Below are 26,199 nucleotides of genomic sequence, written 5' to 3'. Positions count from 1 at the left end.
CAGAAATCTCTCATCTCTGGTTAAGTTCTTTCTGGAAGTTCTGCATTAATCCTCAAAGACCTTAATATCATCTTCCGCAACAGTGAATACTTAATAAAATCCATGTAGTGTGTGTGTGTGTGTGTGTGTGTGTATATATATATATATATATATATATATATATATATATATATATATATGTGTGTGTATATGTGTGTGTGTGAGTGTGTGTGTGTGTATTTTTATTTTTTTTTGCTGAAAACTCACTTTTTCTTCAGTTTTCCATGATGTGATACAATAAAGCCTGAATTTACTCTGAGCTTTTATGAACATTGACAGGTACATGGGCAGTGAATTAAATAAAAATACCAAATTTTTCCTGATAAATGCAAAATGCAAAGGATAATATGATAAATGGTAATAAATCACTTAGCAAAGGTTAAATGTCGAGAAAAATCCATTTTGAAGTCACCACAAAAATAGATCTAGGTCTTTAAGGGTTAACCTATTTTTAGTAACATTCACTGAAAACCCATAGACATGCCTTATGGAGAGGGTGAACATTTTTCAGTAATACAGTAATACATATCAGATGCTGAGTACCTGTGTGGCAGCCTGTCCCGGTCCAACCACGGGGACACAAACACTCATTCCATCTCATACAGGAACCTCCATGAGCACAAGGCGGTGAGCACATGGCTGAAACACACAACCAACATGGAACTCACACATCTTTGCTGCCATATTGACAAACAATGAACAACAGAAAAAAGACTACATTTTTCAGATTGGAAAAAGACATGAAAACATCCCAGTTTTATGTATAATGTATATACAAATGTCCCAAAACAATTTGTAATATTGTAATGTATATTATATAAGCCAAGTGACCTCTCTGTGTGTGTGTGTGTGTGTGTGTGTGTGTGTGTGTCTGCTTTATAACTGATAAACTGGACAGATCTAGCCTTTGCCTTTTAGAGGACTTATATTTTTTGGGTCAAGGATCAGACAGGCCAAAAACAGCTTGTTGGTACGACCAACACTTTTGGAATATTAGTTGTTTTTAAAATTACAGTGGACTTACAAGGTGGCCCACGGACGAGTCCATTCACAGCTATAAATGGGGGGGGGGGCTGGATCCAGATCAACAGAACCGCCAGGACGTGACAGGAGAACCGGGTCTGGCTGTGATCACACACTAACAAGGTCAGTCTGGTTCTTACTGTGGCCTGGTTCCACACTGCTGGTCCCCGGTCAGACCTGGCCCACTAACATCCCCCTCTGGTCCATCCCCCTGTCCCCCACTCCCCTCGCCGTAACACAGTGACAGACCATTCTTCACAGACTCCGATCACAGGGACTGAAGTTCAGTGGATCCGGACTCAGAACGGCAGTGAGTGGCTAAAAACCGTCATGTTCAGTCCTGTGTAAAGTCTCTGGTCCACGTCCATGTCAATACAAAACAGGATGAGGGCCATTCTATTTCTTCCTAATCTGTGTATTACAGCAGTAATCTTAGCTCTGTTCCACATTTTATCAAATCTACTGCTTCTAGAACCCGTAGATTCCCGCTGGTCAAGGCGCTAGTTACATTATAACAGTGTGTTGACCCATGAGGATCCACGGGTTCTAGATGTGGTAGTTTTTATGCTGCTGTGTATTTGTGCATGCTGTACCGCATTTGTCCAACAGTCACCACTAAAGCGTTCTGGGTACAGCAACGTATTTGTAAGGCTACTGTATTCCAGAATTAATCTCTAAAACTAATATCTCCCAAAAATATTGGTCCTATCAACTTACCGTTTTCACTAGTCTGTTCCTTGACCAAAAATACATAAGTATGACAAACTGCAGCAATCAGCTCTTTCCAGAAAGGGCTGACTGCTGCAGTTTGTCATACTTGTATACTTATATACACGCACACACAGGCCATTTGGCTTTAATAATATAGGTAGTGATAAATATCATGCAATGCAACAATCTAGACATGAGTGTATTAACATTGTCTTACTTCTGCTTGAATTATATTTTCTAAATCATGTTTAACAGTTTTACATGACTTGCAGAGAAAAACTCTGTTAACTGCATAGAGGAAGGTGAAACTGTAGCCAGAAAAATGAGTTCAAAACTACAAAATCTCTACAACTACAAATGTGAACACTTTCTACACACTTTGTTTTATTACATCAATGTTAAGCAGGTTAAGGTCAATCATGGTCGCTCCACATTGACATATTTGATGTAAAAGCACTAAAATCACTGAATTTAAATTATTTTTATTAATTTATGCAAACTTAACTTTCCAAATGACTGAATAATTCATATAGATAATTGTATTTTGTTGACGTCATTGACCTACTTCCATGTTCCAATTTCCACCAAAAGAACAGTTTATGATACCGAGACTCAAGGTGGGTTTGTACCTGAGCAGCCGGGTCCAGGGTAGCCTGGGGGACAGTCACAAGTATTTGGGGCCACACACACTCCGTAGTTCTGACAGGGAGGGTCACACACAGCTGGAGAAGCAGGACAATGAATGAAAAGCTCTTTTTTTCTATGATACTGAGTGTGGTTTGGATGTGTGATTTTTGACTCACGCTTGCACTTTGTAAGGTCATCAGTTCGAACTTCATACCCCTTCCTGCATGTGCAGTTAAACCCACCAGGATGGTTTTCACACAGTTGCTCACAACCGCCATTTGTAAAGTCCCCGCACTCGTTCATATCTTACAACAAAAAAAGAGAGGGGCAGTTAGAACAGCTGGAAATTTCAACACCATTTCAAAAGGATCAACCATGCTGCCTGTTAATCATATGGGGCTGAGAGACCATGTTGTGTCTGGACAAACAAGTGGATCAGCTGCAGTGGCCCACTACCACTCAGACTTATGCATTTACTTGTATGCTTTGGGTTTCCTGATATAATGTCTTTTTATGAACACCAGAATGCCAAATAATGCTTGTAATGTTTCAGTAGATGGTTAAGTCCAAAATTATTTCGTTCACAGTTTAATGGTATATTCCACAGGTGTCAAACATATGAACCGCGGGCCAAATCCAGGCCACAAAAGGGTCCAGTCTGGCCCATGGGATAAATTTGTGAAATGCAAAAATGACACTGAAGATTACAGAAGATTACAGAAGATAACAGTCGAGCGTGTCAAAATCATTTTAGTCCAGGGTCCACATATGACTTCCAGTGGGTCGGACCAGTAAAATACTATCATAATAACCTAGAAATAATGCAAACTCCAAATTTTTCTATTTGTTTTTGTGCAAAAAAAGTAAAATTACATGAAAATGTTTCCTTTTAAAAACTATCCTTTCACAAAAAAAAATGTGAATGACCTGAACAAATATGAACCACCTAAAATGTCTTAAGAGAAGTAAGTCCAGTTTTAACAATATTCTGCCTGTTACTACTGTTTTGTGTATTTGTTGATCCACTGTGATCTGTGAGTTGTAATGCACATGTATAAATGATAAACTGAGGCAGAATATTGTAAAAATTGCAATTATTCTTCTTAAGACATTTCAGGTTGTTCATGTTATTCACTTTTTTTAAGGAGACTTTGTAGATGTAAACATTTTCGTAATGAAATTGTACATTTTTCACTGATACTATTTTACTGGTCCAGTCCACTTCAGATCATATTGGGCTAAATGTGGCTCCTGAACTGAAATGAATTTGACATCCCTATTATATACTCATATAATCTAAGTCTGTTAAACTTTATACGTTTTGCTTCACCCATATGACTCTGCAATAAAATGTACATAGTTAGTGATGATATGATAGTGAAGGGCCATTCCTCACACATGCGGGTAAATGTGTGTACCAATAGAGTCATGTGGTAAAAACACTGCTGAGAGTCATGTCTGTGTTTTGGCTTCATTCGTGCTGTGTCTGTTGTTCTGTTGTCTGCATTAAAAGCACACACTGACAGAAACAGGGATGCATTCAATGCTCCTCTTCAACTCTAAATATGGACACTAAGAGACAAAATGTTGCATTTAAGTACATTAAGCACAAATTATTTTTTACTCAAATAGCCCTAAATGTTGTTTAAAACAGGAAAATGAATATTTTTCTTCTTTTTCTTTCATTCAGATACACAGTGCTACATCTGTCTACAATATCAGGATGGAATTGCATCACTATATTAATGTTCTGAAGTTGACACAATGAATCCTCTTTCTTTAGGCTTCAGGCAGCAACAGGATACTCTTGCAGGATTATCAAAAGCTAGATTGTGATAAATACTGATATATATTTATATACCTATCAACCAGCCCTGGAAGTACAGCACAAAATCACTACAAGACTCAAACTTTAAAAAAGAAAAAAAACAAAAAAACAACCATTAATAAAGATGTGAAGAGAAGAAAAAAAATCAAGTCTCACCGTCGCAGCTCCTCAGGTCCTCGCCAAGTTTCCATCCTGTTCGACAAATACACTGGACATGTCCGTCAGCCCTCGTACTGCATATGTGCTCACAACCGCCATTTCTGAACGCACACGATGTTACGTCTGTTCAGGTAAAAAACGACAACACTTTTAACATATAATACAACAACTTAAAGTGTAATTACAATGTGTTAAACAGAAGTAGCTGAACGTTGTACTGCTGCAGGTGAGGTTGTCTCTGTCGAGAAGAAGAGGAGGTGGGCAGTGACAAATGTGTCCTCCTGGAGTGTTGGTGCAGGTGTGGGAGCAGCCACCTTTCTGGAGTTTACATTCATCAATGTCTGCACACACACCACACACACAAGGCAAAACAAAAAGTCAACATCTTTGTGGAGAACCTCCTTTCTCCTTTGCAACAGTTTCCTGAGCACATCTGCTGCCTTCTAATCCTCTCTAATCCTACAAAATATGCCATTAGGACGCCCACTTCTAGGAACGATGCATGAATACACACCCATACACACACTGAAGAGTGGATGTGAGATAATAAATTCATGGTCATCTTTACATCTGCTGGATTCTTCTAAACTGCCAATGCTCAGCTTGTTTAAGTGAATGGAAATGAGTACATAAAGACCACTGAGTACTGAAGAAATGTAGCGTTAAGTGACAGACCCACGCAGGTGTGTCCGTCTATGTGCAGCTGGTATCCAGGCCTGCAGGAGCACTGGAACGATCCCTGGGTGTTGATGCAAACATGCTCACAGGTCCCGTTCTGGGCCAAACACTCGTCCACATCTGGCAGATCAGAGACACATAGTTAGCCCTTTAGCTCCTGCAGCTATGATCAGACATTAGTTGAATCATTCTGGTGCTTGATGGAGTATAAAACTGTATTTATTAAAATGATATGAGTGCAATTTCTGAGTTATTTCGTTTATTGTTTATGCAGGCCTCAGAGGTTGAGTCAAACAAATAAATGATACACACTGGCTGTAATTTGCTGCTGATAATAACCCATAACCCATTCACCTGAAGCAACGACACAGACTCCAGGACAGGGTCATCAGAGGAGCTGATGTTGAAGGTACCTTGGCCCATTCCTGGACAAAATCTTTAATATGGTATTATGGCATTCATCATAATAGAGTAACTGTATATTAAAATAACAGTCCACTGTGTAAAATTTAAAGGGATTTGATTATGTTTTCATTTATGTATAGCCATAAAAAATGAGCTCATTTACAGTGGGAGTGGGATATGTGTGTTTCTACAGTAGCTCAGAATGGACCTCAACTTCTTCTCCTTTGTGTTAATTATGTTTAAATGTGGACACGATTTAGTTTCCCCTTAATTACAAATCCCAGAACAGACAAGAAAACCAAAGAAAAATACTGTCCCCACCGGTTCAACTGTCCATTTGCACATGCGCAATGGTAACTCTACTTGGACAAATATATATATATATATATATATGTTTATCAGATTTGTTGTATGTACTCAGTGGTTATCAAAGTTTTTATTCACATTGTGGGATCATGTACAATTGAATCATTACTCCATTTTTTTTCAACAAGGGATCAATCACTGCAAATGTTTACTGCACCTTCTGACTGAATATGTGTCACCACATCTGGATGAACTTCAACCAACCATCATCTTCCAGGTAGATGGTGCACCACCACATTGGAGACTGGATGTTGGTGGGTTCCTAAACCAAACATTTCCAGACCGGTAGATTGGAAGGGATGGTCCAATGCCCTGGACACCTCATTCAACAAATATCACTGCCCTGGATTTCTGTCTATGGGGTTATGTTAAAGATATTGTGTATTTAACAAAGATATGGGACATCAGCGACCTGAGGCAAAAGATCACTGACGTCATTGACACCATTGATGAGGGTACAATATAACCAACGTGGAAACAAATCTAGTACTGTCTAATAGTCTCATATAGAGGTGGATTAAATGAGGCAACAAACTTCAATATCTACTTTTCATTTGGTATTGATTTCCACACATTTGTCTATTCATTTGCTTTAGTCATAAATATTTTAAATTGTAAAGTTATGGACACCCTGTACATTATCAGCCCTGTTGAAAACATTTAAATTAGTCTTTTGGTGTGATTGGGAAAAAAACTCCATGGGTACCTTTCAGTATATTCTGACTGACGTGGTCAGAAAGGGAAAACTTACAACCTCCTCCCCAAGGCTGAGTTTGTAACAGAAGATTTAGAGTAGATTTTGTCTAATCACAGGTGTTTTTAGACCGGTAGGAGAGTTGAAAAAGTAACTGACAGCTTTAATTACAGATTCCTGTTAAGATTCATCACACATGACTCCAATCTGTCACAGACACAAAATGGCAGCTTCACTATTCCATAGCAGCATGAAACAGCATCACAAAGATCTGTCTCTTGATGTGAATAGAGCTGCAGAGGGAAGGTGTGTGTTTATAAATGTACACTACCAGTCAAAAGTTTGAACTCACCTGGTTTTTCTTCATTTTCATGACTATTTACATTGTAGATTCTCATTGAATGCATCAAAACTATGAATGAACACATATGGAATTATGTAGTTAAAAGAAGTGTGACATAACTCAAAGCATGTATTATATTTTAGATTCTTCAAAATAGCCCAATTTTGCTTTTATTACTGCTTTGCACATTCTTGGCATTCATGAGGTAGTCACCTGAAATGTTTTCCAAAAGTTTTGAAGAAGTTCCCAGTGATGCTGAGCACTTGTTGGCCATCTGCGGTCCATCTCATGCCATTTAAATGAGAAGGTGAGTCCAAACTTTTGACTGGTAGTGTAACTCCTCACAGATCAGTAACTATGGGGGAGGTGTTTTAGTCCCTCCAGGTTCCTTTTATCTGAACTCTTGGGAGGACAGACACATGTTTTGTGCTCTGAGGTGGGTTTTACCTGTGCAGTTATGTCCATCCTGGTCCAGCTGGTAGCCCGAGGCACACCAGCAGCTGTATCCTCCTGGCTCATTAGTGCAGTTATGTTCACAGAGGCCATTGTTCACCGCGCACTCATCAATGTCTACAAAAAAAAAAAGGATAAATCCAGTTTAGTGGTGTCTGATGAGTGCTGTGTGCTCAAGCACCGCTGGCACAAGTTCCACTGGTGAACTCCCTGCAGTTATAGACACTGAGCACCAGCGGGGCACTAACAAACACTAAAATGTACCCACCAAAACAGGAGTGTCCATCTCCATTAAAGCCTTGATAGCACTGGCAGAAGTACGAACCAATAATGTTGCCACAGCGGGCGTTGGTGTCGCAGCCGTGATGACCTGACACACATTCATTCTCATCTGGAAAGAGGAAACATGCAATATATATATATTTTTTTTAACCACATCCAAAACTCATTCATTTCTATTCAATAAACATTACTCTGCCACCTGGGATCATTCTAATGGAAGGCATAACACCCGGCATTAAAACACGGGCACACAAGGAAGCCAACCTTGTCTAACAGGAAATGGTTTTCCATCGAGAGACGTGCTAATTACTTACCTTCACAGTGTGTGCCGTTTCCCTGGTAACCTGGCCGACAAACACACTTGTAGCTCCCAAGCGTGTTGTCACACACACCCTGACCATCACACACTGTAGGACTCTCCACACATTCATCCACATCTGGGACGGAAACAAGAGAGTGGCATGAACAGACTGACTTTATGGAAGATGACTGTGTCCTTGTTGTGTTCTTATTACTGATTAGTCTAACGTAAGTTCCCTAATCTGTTATGATCTTTGCATGTCCTGTTGTGTGATTGCTCTTTGTTTCTAAAAGATGATATTCTTGCTTCCCCTGTACACTAAATATCATCCTGTGTGTAAACTGTTATCATTGTCATGGGTCTAATGCGTGCAGTAAGGGGCTGACATTGCAACTTTTGGGCATAAAAGTGTCTTCCTTTTGAGTGTCTTTGGTTTCTGTGTGAGTTCTGTGCACAAATAAGGCCTTGAAATAAACTTCTTTGAGCGCCTTGTCTCATCACAATTACTTTGAATCTGTTTAATTAAGGTCAAAATCTTGCAGAGTTTCCCTTTCATAGGCTAACTGCCATGTATAGATGTGTCTATATATGTCAGCCCTATGATGAACTGGTGAAACATCCAGGGTTTACCCCACCTTCACCTGATGGTAGCTGGGATAGACTCCGCCCCCCCCACCCCACCCCCCGACCTCCATGAAGACTAACTGGTTCAGAGGATGGATGGTTTGATCATTATTTCTACTGTAACTCTATATTTGCCTGTATTACTTATCTTTTGTGGCAGCATCTTCATTATTGTTTGGTTAACTGGTGACATTGTTCCACTTATGACTTCAGTTCTAAATGTCCTGCTGGCTCTGACTGTGAGAGCAATTTGTAAACTGTTATCAAGTGCCAGAAAGATTATTGTATTATTATTTATATCCAAGCTGCATGCTCTGAAGCACGGAAAGCACATCATACCTTGACACACGGTGTAGTCTGGACACACAGGACCTAAAATGAGCAGAGGCCCAAGGTGCAGAAGAGCAAAGAAACAATAATGGGAGTAAAAGTGAACACAGAGAGATGGTTAGAATTCAGGTTTTAGTGGATATTAGTTTTTAAAATGAAGGTCAACAAGAGTAGGCAGGGCCTGGAAAACAAACAGAAATCAGAATAAAGCAGGCGAGAGGCAAAGCAGCATATTAAAAAGACGTATCTAATCCGTCAAAGCCTTTCTGCTGATCAGATGAGGTTATTACTCTGCAACAACTCAGTGGAATATAAACTTGTTAAACCTGTACACCAAACTCAGGTGTGATGAGATTAATAACACACTTACCTACACAAGCCGGGGCCTCTGCTCTGAAACCGGGCTGACATTGGCATATAAAGCTTCCTGGAGTGTTCACGCACACATTTCCCAATTCGCGGCGACATTGCTCCTCAAAGCTGCACTCATCCACATCTGCAGAAGTGACATCATGGGCAGAAACTCTTAGAGGGATTTTATCACAGTTCACTCCAAGTGACTCAATATGGTGTGTTCAGTTTTATTATTTGGACATTTTTTTTCTCCAGTCTATGTCTTATTGGTGTTACAGGCTGTACAGCTGTAATACCATTTCACCCTCACTAGATAATCTACTTCTATATATTTTCTCAAAGGCATTTTATCCCTTGTTGCTGCCTCAGTGAAACGCTCCTGATGTCCAAAAGTGAAGACAAGTTCCATGTCGAGATGCAGGATGGAATCCAAACAGGTAAACCCAGCTGTCAGTCACACTTATCCCAGGGTGTCTGAGGGTCCTTAAAGTCTTAAATGTGATTGTCCTAAATCAGGGGTGTCCAATCCTGGTCCTCAAGGGCCTGTATCCTGCATGTTTAAGATGTTTCCCTCTTCCAGCACACCTGACAGTCGTTATCAGGCTTCTACAGAGCTTGATGACAGGCTTATCATTTGAATCAGGTGTTGGAAGAGGGATGCATCTAAAACATGCAGGATACCGGCCCTCGAGGACCAGGATTGGACACCCCTGTCCTAAATTAAGGCTTTAAGTGTCCTTAAAACTGACAACTTAAAGGTGACAACTTAACTCAATTATTTTGAGATTTTTTCCTGACATCTCCAGTCTCTGTCTTATGGATGTTATTGGCTGCACAACTGTAATGCCACTTAACCCTCACTAGATAATCTACTTGTATATATTGTCTCAGAAGCATTCTTTCATTTTATCCCTTGTTGCTGCCTCAGTGAAGTGCTCTTGATGTCCATGTTCATAAAATTCTTCACAATCAACTTGCACACATCAGTCTTCATCATAAACCTCACCTACACAGCCTTTCCCATTTAGGGCCATTACATATCCTGAAGGGCACGAGCAGGTGAAGGAGCCTGGGGTGTTTCTGCACTCAGCGTTGCTGTGACACGCCTGCAGGCCTGTCGCTGCAGCCAGAGCGCACTCGTCTACATCTATAGAGAAGCGACAGGGCCCATGTGCATTAGAACCAGACACATTCAACTCCACGGATAGAGAATTATTTAACATCAGTTGAAATTGCAGCTTCTAAACAAATCATAACATAATCTCTGCCTCTGTCCCTCTCTCACATACACACACACACACGGATGATGACGCACCCTGGCACCCTCCAGCCCCCATCAGGTAACCACGGAGACAGCTACATGAGTAAGAGCCGGGGGTATTAGTGCAGCTGGCGTGGAGACCACATGGTCCAGACCAATCTCCTCCACACTCGTCAACATCTGTTGAGTAGAAGGAAGATTAGATGTGACAGCTAAATGACATCACTGCATGCAAAATTTAAAAAAAACATGTAGTGTGTGACTATATGAAAATACTATGGCAGTACTAATACAGCATATGAGGGTGACACTGTCAGACTACAGGTACTAAAGTTATGAAATAAAAGGAGGTCCAGTAGCGGATTTATAAAGCAGGGAAAAGCCGATAACTGTCTAAATACCCAATATTAGAATTCCCCATAAATTACACATTCAAAACACATTATGCATATCAAAACAATATATTTGAAACTGGGTAACCATTGAACTGAACTGAAGTACAAGTAAAAAAAAATAGGCAAATAAATACATCTGAATTCCTGAGCATCAGAGTCAAAGAGTAATCCAAATCAATACTAATCAATAGTATTGCTATATAAATAAAGATTATTATTATTATATTATTAATCAATACATGTGGACTTGAACTCAAACTCACCAGTCTGTCAACGTTTTTTTGGGACAAAACTTTCCCTCAATGTCACTAATTCAACCTTGATGACTACTGGTGTGCAATGTCCTGTAAGAACCAACCAACAGGTTAGATTTTTTTAATCCTCTAGGTCAGTGTTTTTCAACCTTGGGGTCGGGCCTCCACGTGGGGTCGCCTGGAATTCAAATGGGGTCACCTGAAATTTCTAGTAATTGGTAAAAAAAAAAAATACAAATAACTTACTAAAAAAATATATGGTGAGTTGAGAGAGACAATCCCAATACATAAAAGACATAAGAAACTCTGAAGCTGAAATTGAAGCACTGTGGTACTGTTTATCTTTCAAATGTTCATTATGGTCAGTTTAAGATGCTGCAGCTCTTTATCTTTAATTCATAGTTTGAGTTATTGTTTGTTCAGTATTAATTGTCAGCCTTGTAAATCCAAGCTGGACTGACTGTTCATATCCTGACCAAGGAAAATAAAATTCTCACTTTGTGCAGTAATCTACACCTGACTTTTCTGCCTCCGTCCATAATAATATACATTTTATAGCCTGAATGTCATGTAAAATTAACATTTATTTGCAATGTAGTATAGCAAACTATTACATGATCCAAAATAAATAAATTTTAGCAAAAAAAAAGTCTCCATTTTGAAGGTCTGGAGTTGCCAGAAATTTGTGATGTTAAAATGGGGTCACGGGCCAAAAAAGGTTGGGAACCACTGCTCTAGGTGTCAGTATTGCTTCCTCTTGGGGTTCATGCACATAGACAGACAGTATCACCTCTAACAGGGGGGTCAAACTCATTTCAGTTCAGGGGCCACAGTCACCCCAATAAGACCTGAAGTGGACTGGACCAGTAACATAACAGTCAAAAAAGTAAAATTACATTATGAAAGTGTTTATATCAACAAACCTTGAAAACATGAGTAACATGAACAACCTGAAATAAGTGTAATTTTAACAATATTATGTTAATTTATCATTGCCTCATGTGCATTATAATTTACAGATCACATTTTGGGTTGTTCATATTTGTTCAGGTTATTCACATTTTGAGTGATAGGATAGTTTGTAAATGTCAACACTTTATGGAATTTTACTTTTTACACCAAGAAATTTCCTGAAAATTTCCTGAAAATCCGTCAATAACTTTTTGAGTTATCTTGCTAACAGACAGACAAACAGACAGACAGACAGACAGACAGACAGACAGACAGACAGACAGACAAACAGACAGACAAACAAACAAACCCCAATGAAAACATAACCTTGGCGGAGTTATTACCTCCACCAAGGTGGGTAAATTTTCATCAGCGTTTGTCTGTGTGCTTGTCTGTTAGTAAGATAACTCAAAAAGTTATGGACGGATTTTGATGTAATTTTCAGGAAATGTTGACACTGGCACAAGGAACAAATGATTACATTTTGGTGGTGGTGTTCGGGGGGGTGATCTGCCTTGGCAGGATTCGGTGCCCTCCAAGTACTTTTGTAGTTTGGTATTATACTGGTCTGATCCACTTTAGATCATATTGGTCCGTATGTGGAATACAAACTAAAAAGATTTTAACATCCCCGATTGTTAATATGTTCAGTGTAATTTTTGCATTTCAAAAATTCATCCCACAGGCCGGATTGGACCCTTTGGTGGTCCACTTTTGGCCCACGGGCTATATGTTTGACACCTGTGACCTATGATTAGCTATGTTCCCTCTGAAGGGCAGAGGGGTTTGTGACTGCCACTGAGGCTTCAGAAATGTCTGGCATGCTGCTGTGTATGTGTCTGGTGTACTCATTATGGACAAGGGAATGGACTTCATGCATTCTACACATCCGAGAGAACGAAGGACTGTTTAAACCTGCAACAGAAGAATGTAACTGTGGTGTCTTTCAAATACCCAACATGGTAACATACAGCAAAGTAGCCACGATCATGCCAACCAGATCACTCCTAGGTAGACATCTCAGTAGCTTTAAGGAATAGACTTTTGATTAAAAATGCAGGAGAAACCTTTGATTTTTAACTTCCTTCTCTCAGACCAAATCCAAATCTATGTATAAAGATAAAAGACTGTATGTTGTTTTGTTCTATCCTTCCATGTCGAGACACAGGATGGAATCTGATCAGGTAATTCCAGCTGTCACACTTATCCCAGGGTGTCTGTGGGTTCTTAAAAAGTCTTAAATTATGGCCCTAAATATCCTTAACCCCTTAAGACCAAAACAGCCACCAGCAACCAAAAGCATCTGCTGATGTAAAATGTTTAATACCTGTTGATCCACTAATCTCATCAATCCATGTAAATAACTGGTGTAAAATGCAGTTTGTCGTCTTTTCATGGTCATCAGATATGACCCATTTGGACGTTCAGAGGCTCCGTAGTGAACGTGGAAACACTTTCATCTTTTACAACGTTGATTCACCAGTAAAACCCATGGAGTTGGATCAATGACAGTGGATGGACACACTGGGTTCATTGAAATCTTTGCTGAAAAAGTCAGTTTTCTCTGTTCTCTTTTATGAACATCTACCTGATCAGTGAATTAAATATTGACTCATTGATTGATTGATGCATTTATTTCGAATATGAATATCAAAACAGAAGAAAATAAATAAGCAAAACACTTAAACATAAGACATATAATACATATTCGAAAAGGAGTGAGAAGAAGTATAACTAAAAAACTCCTACCCTTTCTCCTTATATATTTAATAACAATAATAACCTTCCTAGTCTAAGCATATCTATACTATATACTATAATATGACTGATACTTATTAAATAATTTGGTTTCTGGCTTTATATTATAAATATCAGAAAATACCTGATTTTCACTAAAAAAAAAAAATCACAAAATGTAGAGGATAATATTATAATAAATGGTGATCAATTGCTCAAGAAAAGTTAAATATAGAGAAAAAACTATTTTGGAACGGTCACATAAGTAGCACTGGGTCTTTATGGGTTAAAAACGTTAAAAACATAAAATCCAACAGTAAAGAGTGTAAAGAACCTGTCAAATGTGTAATTAGTGTTTATTATTTTATAATAAACAGAGATGGGAATGAATGGAGCTTCCACCAATCATTCATGGGTGGATGGGTTCAGGTGTGAGTTTCATTAGATTGGATGTCAGTAGCAGAAACATTAGTCTCAGACAAATGGAAATAGATTTATTTATTTAAGATCGATTCAAGGAAGTACTTTGAGGCCTGTTGTACTGGTATTTTTATGAATGTAAGATCTAAAATTTTATCAAAGATGCTTTGAAAAGTGTATAAAAAACTGGGGTTTATCTAAAATCTGCATCATAGGTCAGGTTTGACTTTCTACAGCTTGGAAACACAGGAAAGGAGTGGATGCAGAAGTTTCAATGTTCTGTCACAACACTGGGGTTATAATATGCAAAAAGGGAAATGTGTTTTTTTTACACTGAAACTATCAAGCACTGCAGCTTTAATCAGTTTATCTCCACTACAGAGTGGAAAACAGGACGCAAGACTTTCTGAAAGGTAGAAATGATGGATTATCTAACACATCCACACAGGAAACAACAACGAAAAAAAAAAAAAGAAAAAAAAATCAGGCTTATGATTGAAGAGTCTTTTACATTTTGAGTCTTTTGGTTTTTAGAAACAGGACTGAATGAACCAGTTAATTTTCATTTTAATAGAAAGATCTGCTCTTTCAACAGTGGTTCTGCTGCTGGTTCCTTCTTTGATGGGATACTTTGGACAAATAATGAGTTCTATGCAAAGCCCCACGACCTCCTGAACTTAAAGCAGCTCCTTTATTTCCTGTCTTTCATTATTGGACACACTGATTAATCCAGGTGTGTCCGACCACAGTGGTCACAACAAGAACTAGCACACACACCTGGATTAATCAGTGGGAAAGATAGGAAATATAAGTGCTGCTTTAAGTTCAGGAAGGACACTAACACTAATACTGATACTAATACTAATACTAATACTACTACTAATACTGATACTAATACTAACACTAATACTAACACTAACACTAATACTGATACTGATACTAATACTAACACTAATACTAATACTACCACTAATACTAATACAAATACTAGTACTACTACTAATACTAATACTAATACTAACACTAATACTAACACTAATACTGATACTGATACTAATACTGATACTAATACTAACACTAATACTGATACTAATACTAATACTAATACTAACACTAATACTGATACTGATACTAATACTAACACTAATACTGATACTACCACTAACACTAATACAAATGCTAGTACTACTACTACTACTACTACTAATACTAACACTAATACTGATACTGATACTAATACTGATACTAATACTAATACTAACACTAATACTAATACTAATACTAACACTACTACGACTACATTTTGGTGTCCCTGTTACACGGTAACATGTACAAAATACATGTTACCACGTAACGGGGACACCACAATGTAATGCAGATTAGTACGGATAGACCCTAATATTACTAGTAATAATAATAATAATAATAATAATAATAATAATAATAATAATAACAATAATAATAATAATAATCTATATCAGAATACTGGAAGGTCTCAGAGTGTCTGTGTTTGTGTGTGTGTGTCTGCACAGTCCTGAGAAATTGAGATGTTTTTAACTAGCCAAATTGGTACCTACAGTTGAGGAATTGTCCCATCTCCACATTAATGCTGTGTTCCAGGCTGTTTTTTGAGCCCATAAGTCACGACTTCAAATCACGACTCACGACTTTGTAATGTTCCAGGCCAAGGTTATTATCGTTAACGAAAACGAACGAAATGACGAAAACTAAAATTGAAAAAACATTTTCGTTAACTGAAATAAATAAAAACTCTAATTAAAAGAAAAAAACGATAACTAACTGAAACTGTATTGTGAGCTTACAAAACTAACTAAAACGTATAAAAATTATGGATACAATTCCCTTCGTTTTCGTCTTTGTCAATGTCAGATTGATATGAAATTAATTTATTTCGCTCCAGCAGTTTGAGCTGGTGACACCATACGACACTTCACAGTCTGTCATGTCTGGTCACTGGTGGTTTCCAGTCGTCTTCTGGTCCCCACTCTACCTGGAACATACGGACTAAAGCTGGGACAAAGCAGCACAGTCCTGTCTGGGGTTTACTGTAGTGATACATGGGTCGGGTTTTTTTTTTTTTTGTTTTGTTTTTTTGGCGTACCGTGTGTGTGCGCGTGAGTGACAGACAGAGCTGAGCTAAAGGACAGAGTCAAACAGGACTAGCATCCAGGTTAAAACTGGAGAGTTTATCACCATGAAAAGGCCTTCCAAGCCCTGAACTGCACAGTTTAGAAGAGGAGAAAAGAGGAGGATGAAAACTAATCCAATTACAGAGGTATGGAAGCTGTTATAATGTTAAAAAAACGTTTGATGGTACTAGCAACAGCTAGCTGAACTGAACTGAAGCAAAGTTAGCTAATAATGGAACTGGAGATGATTAAGATATGAGAGATCTGCTAAGGTGTGGTTTACTGATGAGGAACTGGGTTATATATGTTTATAAGTGGTTTGTATATGTTTCTGTCTGCTTTAACTGCTGGTTAGCTGGTTTATAATAGGTTCCTATCTGGTTTAACTGCTGGTTAGCTGGTTTATATATGTTTCCGTCTGCTTTAACTGCTGGTTAGCTGGTTTATATATGTTTCTGTCTGCTTTAACTGCTGGTTAGCTGGTTTATAATATGTTCCTATCTGCTTTAACTGCTGGTTACCTGGTTTATATATGTTTCTATCTGCTTTAACTGCTGGTTAGCTGGTTTATAATATGTTCCTATCTGCTTTAACTGCTGGTTAGCTGGTTTATATATGTTTCTATCTGCTTTAACTGCTGGTTAGCTGGTTTATATATGTTTCTATCTGCTTTAACTGCTGGCTGCTTTGTGCATCTCCTGTCATGCTTTGCACATCTTCGCATTGTTTCACGTAAGTGACGTTGTGTATGGATTGCACCCCACCTCAACCTGCTATAGGGAATTTATACATTGTACGGTACATTGTGTCTCTGCTCAGTCCATGAGCCGCCCTAACCCGACCCCCAAATAAAGTGTCCAGGGTAGCCCATATCCACGCCTCACTAATTTCTTTGAATAGGATGATGAGGAAGATAAAATATATGAAATAACTAAAACTAATACTAAAACTAAACTAAACTAAAACTAAGCATTCAGAAAAAAACGATAACTAATAAAAACTAACAAACCTGCTCTAAAAACTAATTAAAACTAACTGAATAAGAGAAAAAAAAGTCAAAACTAATTAAAACTAAACTATAATTAAAAATCCAAAACTATTATAACCTTGTTCCAGGCAAGTCACGCCAAACTGCCTGAGTGCAAGGAATTGTGGTAGCTAACTGTAAACAAACCAGCATGGTGGACTGTACGTTGGGCTCATTTACAATCATTTCTATCACCAAAGATGTTTGCTCTTTGCTTATTTGAGGGAAACAGAGGAGCTAAAACAGTGCATAAGGCAAGAGAAGCTGTTCTACCTTTTATGTTATGTTATTTGTATATTTGGATACGTATTTGGTATTAGTTTATTCTTGCGCTCATTGGACTGAAAACTAGCTAACGCTAGAGTAGCTGCTGATTATGCCGAACATTTGCAGATAAATAATGTCAGAGCAATACCTTGTTTTAATAAACAATTTGCATAAACACTGCATCCATGGGCGCCACCATTGCTATGTGATGTCAGTGCTCGGAACTGGGAGTACGTAGGTCTAGTGCAAGTTCACAGGTGACAAGTCACAGGTTTGACTGCCATTCCAGTGCCTTTTCACTGGTAGAAGGTTGGAAAAATACGAGTTACGGGTTGCCTGGAACGCAGCACAAATATCTTGGTAAGTTGATACGACCAATATTTTGGGCGATATTAGTAACTTTGGAATACAATAGCCTTACAATCACATTGGTATGCCCATGATGGTCGACGGAAGGTGCACTTCCACACTGCATGATGGGAAGTGAAGTTCTCCCCAGCATAAAAACTACCACATCTAGAACCTGTGGTTCCCCATGGATCAACGCGTTAGTAATAATAATAGTAATAATAATAATACAATTAAATTCCATTATGTTTCTGTGCACGGTAAAGTCCTGCCCTCTGCTGCTTATTCCTCTTGTTCTCACCTTTACATTCGTTGTCTCCCTCCACAGTGAAGCCCACAGCACAGACACACATGTCTCCATCTCTCAACATGTGGGACAGACAACCACAGGCAGAACTGTTCTCCAACCACATCTGGTTTCCAGGACATTGAGGATGGAGACTGGGCACCATGGTAACCATGGATGTCGAGTGGGGAGCTAAAGAGAAAGAAAGGACATCAAGAGATAATACTAGGGGAGAGTGAAGGAGAAGTCTGAAAAAAGCTCAGTGGACTATCAGTAACTCACATGTGGAGGTTGGAGGGTTCGTAACATCACTGAGACTTCCAATGACATTCTCCACCACCTTGATTTAAAGAAAAAAGACAGAGTCAGTTTTTCACTGACATTTTAGAGTTGGGCAGTGACACATTAATGACAATGAAAGTCATTATGAGATACGTGTTTCCTGTGAATTAAAGGTTTCTCAGCTGAAACATGTACATTCAGATTTCACTATTGTCTTTACTTTGTATTAATGCAAAATGTTCTAAAAGATGAAACAAAAATAAGGAAAAGAAGTAAAATAACTTATGATATGAGATACTACAGGTGTGTTATTCATCTTATTTTGTCTTTTATGATGCTTTTCTGTCTTATTTTTTATTATTTCATTTTTATTTAACCTTTATCTAAGCAGACAAGACAGATGAAGAACAGATTATTATTTTTATAAAATATTATTTTTTGTCACATCTTATGTTGTGTCTTTACAGTGTTTTTGTCTTTTAGCGTCTTTTATGTTATTATTTTCATCTTGTGAATGTCATAGTCGTGCACTGATCTGCTTATAATAACTCAATAACAAAGGGTCTGCGCTATTTCTTATGATGAAAATCACATAAAAGATGCACCCAAATAAAAACATGAAAAACAAAAGGACAAAAAAAAAAAGCAACACGATAAAAATGTTTAAAATCAATCAATCTTTGATTGATTGATTGATGGATTGGTTTAAAAGGTACAAGATGACGAAAATATAAAAGGATACAATGATATGATACCATAGGTGTGGTTTTGGTCTTATTTTGTCTTGTATGTTTTTCTGGCCTTTTTTAAAAAGTATTTTATTTTCAATTAACCTTTATTTAACCAGGCAAGACAGATGAAGAACACACTATCATTTTTACAAAAATGTAAATTTTTTGTTTCATCTTATGGTGTGCTTTTACAGTGTTTTTGTCTTTTAGTGTCTTCTATGTTATTTTCATCTTGTGTCTTTCATAGTCATGCCCTCAATAACATTTAGTTTCATAAAGTTGGAAAACAACTGGATCGGTTCTCGGCATCAGCTGAACAAATCAAAACCTAAGGAATTGGTTTTTGTATCAGACCTAAAAAAGTCTGATCTGTGTATCTTTAGCCTCACTGCTTTTTCTGTCTTTTTGTCAGTTGTTTTCATCTTGTTGTACCTTTTTAGTTGTACAGTTTTGTCATGTTGCATCATTTTTGTCTTTTTGTTTTTCACATTGTTTTCATTTCGGTGCAACTTTTATATCATGTTCATCGTATTATGTGTTTGCACTTTTTTAATTGTTTGGATTCTGCCACATTTTAATAACATTTTTATTATGTTGCCTCTTCTAAAACATCTCCATCTTGTTACATCATTTCTGCCATTTTTACATTATATTTTTATGCTGTTTTTGTGTTGTTGCATCTTTTACATTTTTTTGTAATTTTCCAGCTTTCAAATTATTTTAATTTTATTGTGTTTTTTACATTTTAATTTTTTCCATCTTTTAAAGCATTTTCATTTCATTACATTGTTTTACTGTTGTCATATTTTTGTCTTTTTTTGTCTTTCACATTTTCACTTTCTTACATCTTTTATGCTGTTTTCATCTTGTTGCGTCTTTTGCGTCTTTTTTGTCTTTTGTGTCTTTCATATCATTTTCATTTTGTTGTGGCTTTTATAACATTTTCATATTCAACATTCTTTGGTTTTTATCACGTGTTCATGTCATTTTCTTGTCTTGTTACATCTTTTACATCCTTTTTGTTTGTTGTATTTTACATTTTAATTTTGTTACATCTTTTACAGTGTTTTCATCTTGTTAAATTGTTTTGGTAATGTCATATTTTTATGTCAATTTCATGTTGGTACATCTAGCACGTTGTTGATTTTTTTTTTTTTTTTTTTTTTTGCATCTTTCACATTTTCACCTGTTACATGTTCTACATTGTTTTCATCTTGCATCTTCTACATAATCATAGTCTTGTGTGTCCTTTACATTGTTTTCATTTTGTTGTGTTTTTTACATTTTGATTTTGTTCAGTTGTTTTGGTTTTGTCGTATGTCATGTTATTCTGGTGTCTTTGTTGTTTTGTTACACCTTGTGGTCTTTCATATTCTCACATATTCTTTTCACTTTCACCTTGTCAGTCAAATCCCACACCACTGGATTTACCAACACCTTCTTCCCCTGGGCCATGTGATCAGTTAACACACACCATACCTACTGTAATGTTCAATAACTACTCACGGAACATGTGCCTCATCCCTGGCACATGAATGTTTACATTGTCATATCTGCACATTTTTTATGCTACTTGTATATCACATTTTTTTACCTTGTTATACAGTATATCTCTAATTTGCACATATCTTTATTGCACAGTATATGTATATATATATATATATATATATATATATATATATATAAAATTTTTCTTTCTTTCTTTCTTTCTTTCTTTCTTTCTCTTCTTTTCTTTTGATATATGTCTGTATTTTACTGTGTTGTATATTAGTTGTATAGTGCAGTTGGAGGCAGAGATCACCTGTAATTTTGGTGCACAACCTGTGTATTGACAATAAAGCCTATTCAATTCTATTCTATTCTATTCTATTCTATTCTACTCTACTCTATACCATTCTACTCTATTGTACTCAATTTTCTCCTCTTCTCTTCTCTTCTCTTCTCTTCTCTTCTACTCTACCCTATTCTATTTAACTCTGCTATTCTATTCTATTCTATTCTATTCTGCTACTCTACTGTACTCTACTCTATTCTACTCTACTGTATTCTACTCTACACTATTCTATTTTATTTGATTCTACAACTCGATTCTATTCTACTCTATTCTATTTTGTCTTTTATATGATTTTCATGTGATTATATCCTTTATAAATATTTTAAAACCACAAATAACTGTCTTCAACTTGTGATTTATAGATGTTGTCTTCATGTTAATATTTGCGTCTCCATCATCTATCCTTAGAACATGAAGCTTGGCTGAACATTTTCATCTGAACCATGTGGAATGACACTGTTTCTTTCCTCGGTCACTGGCCTGGCTCTGGGTGAACTCTGACTGGGGGTGTTTGAGGACTTCATTTTCCTCGGGGCTGTTCAGAGGTTCGGGGGCTGACAGAGGCAGTAACAGGGCTGACAGGAGAGTCCAGAGGTGAGTCATGACCTGGATCTGGACGGACAGGAGGAGATGTGCTCACTGAGTCACAGACATGGAGGAGACAGAGGCACAGCTTCATTAATCAGGCGTAAAATGAATGAGAGAGCATGTGACAATTACTGCTGAATGAGGTGGATGAACTCATGCTCATGTGCAGCAGCTGAATCTGCAACATACACATGTCTGGGCAAGCACAACAACACAGGGGTAGGAGCACCCTGTTATTACCCATCAACCCCCTGGGCTATATGCACTCAACAAAAGAAACTTTAAGACGCTGTAAAGCTGCAAAAACAGTCTCCAGACAAGCTTTAACTTCAGCAAGTCCCATTGTTTCTAATGTTAGGTTCAAGTACTGCATGGAAATTTAAGACTTCGCAGCGATGTTTACTTTAAAATAAACTTTAACAAACAATAAAGAAAGGCTGATGCAGGACAAAGTGTTTCCCTGAGCTGTGTGTACATTACAGGAACTTTAGAGCCGACTTACCCGGTTTGGATGCACTCCCGCAGAGGCTTGTGTCACCGCAGGTCAGAGAAAAGACGCAGACAGAGTTTCCAGTTTCCACTCCGTGCGTCCTCTGTCCTCCAGGTCTGTCCGTGGAGACCGAGTGGGAGATGAACTCAGCTACACTAACACTGTGGGGCAGCAGCAGCGACTCCACACATCCTGTCCAGGAACTCTGCACTTCCCATTCCTCAAATCCCAGTTCACCGCAAAAAAAAAAAAAAAAAAAAAAAAGCGGAACAGCAGCAGCAGGAACAGGCCTATAGGCTGCAGGACAGATGTCCTGAGTATCAACCCTGACCCGCAGGTCATAAACCAGCCAACAAACTCTGGACTTAAAAGAACTAAAAACTACATATAGTTTTTTTGTAGTTTTTTTTTTTTTCCCCTCTCTTTCTTATTATGTATGTGAATGCTTTTTTGTATGTGTGCGTGTGTCAGAAGTGTATTAATGGGAAAAATAATGTTTCAGGTGTTTTCATGTGATAATAAATACAGAAGAGGATTAGGGCCACTGGGGAAAAAAAAAACAAAAACAAGGTCCAATATACAGGGGTTGGACAAAATAATGGAAACACCTTCACCTCAAGATGATAATGCCCCAATCCATACAGCTAGAATTGTTAAAGAATGGCATGAGGAACATTCTAATGAAGTTGAGCATCTCGTATGGCCGGCACAGTCCCCAGACCTCAACATTATTGAGCATTTATGGTCAGTTTTAGAGATTCAAGTAAGACGTCGATTTCCACCGCCATCATCTCTAAAAGAGTTGGAGGGTATTCTAACTGAAGAATGGCTTAAAATTCCTTTGGAAACAATTCACAAGTTGTATGAATCAATACCTCGGAGAATTGAGGCTGTAATTGCCGCAAAAGGCGGACCTACACCATATTAAATTATATTTTGTTGATTTTTTAAGGTGTTTCCATTATTTTGTCCAACCCCTGTATATTTTTTAGATTATTATTCTGAGATAATAAACTCTTTCACAGAATTCTGACTTTAATGTGAGAATTCTGACTTTTTTCTCAGAATTCTGACCATTAAAAAAAAAAAAAAGACTTGTTCTGTGATTAAAGTCATAATTCTGAGTCTGAATTCTGACTTTTTTCTCAGAATAATGATTAAGATAGATAGATAGATAGATAGATAGATAGATAGATAGATAGATAGATAGATAGATAGATAGATAGATAGATAGATAGATAGATAGATAGATAGATAGATAGATAGATAGATAGATAGATAGATAGATGAAAGAGAATATAATTTACAGATATAAACAGATAGGTGATCAGGACAGTCAGACAATTATGTTGCACTCTTTCTTTAAACCATAATGTAAACAGCATCCCACATACTAAGGGTTTTTCCAAAAGGTCAATTATTTGGGTTTGGAGAATCAAAGCTGTTTGAGCCATGAGGTTAATTTGTTTATGCAGTGTTTTACGTCGTCAGAAGCTACCCAAAACCCTCAGCTCTATATAGATGCCCATTTTAAAAAGAGGAAAATTTCCTAAGTTTATAAAAAAAATAACAAAAACAAAACAAGCAAAACAACGTGGTCACTTTAAAGTCACGTAACACAATAAAACTGTCAAACACATTTTATTAACAAAGGGAGATGTCACACCACAATTACAGCTATTTTCACATGCAGTTATCACTCACTAAGAATATGTGCAAGCATTAATGGCTTCCAGTGGGTTTCCTTGTCAAAATATATGTAAGTATATAAATGAGGGGAAAAAAGGCAAGATTCAAGCATTAAAGTATATTTTATTGAGTTATTTCAGTAAGGAGAAGGACATTATTACAAAATACTTTCCAGACCTTACACTTCATGGTAATGTTTTTCCCTTATGAATAACTGTATAAGCAGATATTTAGTCACATTTTGTAGCTGCCAGCTGATCGTATCTTCTTTCGTAGAGGATGCAGAGCGCACAACCAAACCGAGTAAGATTGTTGAAGGAATTGATTTTTTTCTCTCTGCAAGCCATTAAAACATCACATTAAAGAGGCACAGGAAAAGCAGTGGCAGAGAAAGCAGTGAGAAGTGACTATAAAACAGTCTGACAGTGGCAGGATTATACATTCATTTTAAGGCAGATGACTCATTTACATAAAAACGACTTCATTAAAATAAAAACACTGAGGATGCTTTACAAAAGGCCAGTAATTAGTTTCCCCATACAACCTTTTAATTATAGATTGATGAAACAGATACAGATCATAAAGTCATAGTACATAAAGACAACCAACACAGATCCAAAAGAACAGCTCTAACATATATAAACCACATCTTCATAGGTCTAGTTACATGAATTGTCATTTACCATATAGTGTTCATCTATGTCTACTCAGAGCTGACATAGGTGGCAGAGGAAATTCAGCTGTTTTTTTCACACCGGCAGTGACAACTACACAATATGACAAAACATACACACTGTGTTAGCTTCACTGTTTTACTGACAAACGTACCTGCGCAGTTCACGATTTGTCAAGTTTCTGACATGAGAGCAAATGGCATTACTTTTCATGACATTTTTGAGGTGTACAGATCTATTATTTTCTGTCATAACAACTAATAACAAGTGGTGCCAGGCACAACAAACCCAGCCCCTCACACAGACTGTTGCTTATTTTGGCATCAATCCAGCTGATGTTATCATGTCTGTGCATGTGGTGATGGTGGTGGTGATATCAGTTGCCTCTATATATGTGGCAAGTTTGAAGTAAATTGGAACAAAATTGACGTTTTTATAGACATGAAATTTTGACCATTATGAGTAAATGGGGGGAAAAAAAGATTTTAAAAATTCATAAAAAACGTGAACTTTGACCTACTTTTCCTAAAATGTAATGACATCTATTCTGGATCACTGGCAATCTATAAACCCAATTTGGTATGAATTCAACCAATAGTTTTGCTGCTAGAGTGTTAATAAACAAAGAAACAAAGAGACAAACCAAACCAAAAACAACACTGAGAAAACACATTCCACTTTATATATAAAAACAAAATGGGAAATAGAGGGAGGATTGGATCTGACAGAAGAAGAGTGGATAAGAGTCTGGGAATATCAATGGAAGTGTAGTAGTTCACAGAGCTGGAAAGAGTTTGGCTGGAAAAGCTTGATTAGATATTTCATTACACCACATCAAAAGTCCCACTATAGAGATAGCTCCCCAATTTGCTGGAGAAAATGTGGTAATACAAATGCAAATCATTGTCATCTCTTCTGGAATTGTTCTGTTATCGAAAATTACTGGAAGGAAATACATAAGGAAACACAAGAAATTATCGGGAGCCACTTATCCTTTGAATGTAAATCTTTATTTTTTGGACTTATACCAGAAGGATGGCCAAAGAGAGACAAATATTTATTTAATATCCTGCTAATAGCAGCCAAAAAAGCCATCACAAGAAAATGGCTTTCATCGGAAAGCCCAACGCTGAGTATGTGGATGGACATTACAGTGGACATATATAAGATGGAGAGACTTACTGCAGAGGTGAACTATAAGAAGGACTTGTTTGTTACGCGGTGGAAGAAATGGATGGAATACATCATGCCACGCAGACCGGACTTTGATACTTTTATTTTTGTATAGAAGATTAGATATAGTAAACGCAATAACTGCAATTCACTCCCTACTTGTTTATGTTCTTTTTGTTTGTTTCATTGTTAAAAAATGGGACATTCAGATTAATATAATGTTGATGACATTTAAAATGAATATCTTTGTCAACATTGATACAGAATGTCAATAAAAAGTGAATTAAAAAAAAAACAACAACAACAACACTGAACCTTAGTTGATTAAGTGCATGTAAATGTGTCGGATCTGACTGTTACGATTATCCAATTACTCCCAGTTATCAGACTTTTATGGCCGTGTTATCCAACCACTGTGCTGCTGT

At 37.4% G+C, this 26,199-nt stretch overlaps 1 protein-coding gene across 4 annotated transcripts in view; it reads right to left on the bottom strand.

The window, feature by feature from the left end:
* Positions 1–22,414, bottom strand: part of LOC115418378 (latent-transforming growth factor beta-binding protein 4) — a 30,676-nt gene extending 8,262 nt beyond the window's left edge. Inside the window, exons 1-17 of one of the 4 annotated variants that reach the window (XM_030132817.1) lie at positions 22,251–22,414; positions 21,641–21,799; positions 18,596–18,653; positions 18,329–18,505; positions 10,533–10,658; positions 10,224–10,364; positions 9,234–9,359; positions 8,873–8,905; positions 7,923–8,045; positions 7,595–7,717; positions 7,321–7,443; positions 5,063–5,185; positions 4,606–4,728; positions 4,385–4,510; positions 2,577–2,705; positions 2,403–2,495; positions 583–678 (exon numbers count right to left, since the gene is read on the bottom strand). In XM_030132817.1, coding sequence (XP_029988677.1) covers positions 583–678; positions 2,403–2,495; positions 2,577–2,705; positions 4,385–4,510; positions 4,606–4,728; positions 5,063–5,185; positions 7,321–7,443; positions 7,595–7,717; positions 7,923–8,045; positions 8,873–8,905; positions 9,234–9,359; positions 10,224–10,364; positions 10,533–10,658; positions 18,329–18,505; positions 18,596–18,653; positions 21,641–21,763 — 1,843 coding nt within the window. In that variant the 5' untranslated portion in view covers positions 21,764–21,799; positions 22,251–22,414. The remainder of the gene's footprint in view (positions 1–582; positions 679–2,402; positions 2,496–2,576; positions 2,706–4,384; positions 4,511–4,605; positions 4,729–5,062; positions 5,186–7,320; positions 7,444–7,594; positions 7,718–7,922; positions 8,046–8,872; positions 8,906–9,233; positions 9,360–10,223; positions 10,365–10,532; positions 10,659–18,328; positions 18,506–18,595; positions 18,654–21,640; positions 21,800–22,250) is intronic. The other 3 variants (XM_030132818.1, XM_030132820.1, XM_030132821.1) reach the window with 3 other exon arrangements.
* Between the last annotated feature and the right edge of the window lie 3,785 nt (positions 22,415–26,199).

This window comes from Sphaeramia orbicularis, chromosome 4 (genome assembly GCF_902148855.1).
Source record: "Sphaeramia orbicularis chromosome 4, fSphaOr1.1, whole genome shotgun sequence".
NCBI classification, from domain to species: domain Eukaryota; kingdom Metazoa; phylum Chordata; class Actinopteri; order Kurtiformes; family Apogonidae; genus Sphaeramia; species Sphaeramia orbicularis.
Note: the sequence above shows the minus strand (reverse complement) of the source record. Positions and strands in the feature narration are given on the sequence as shown.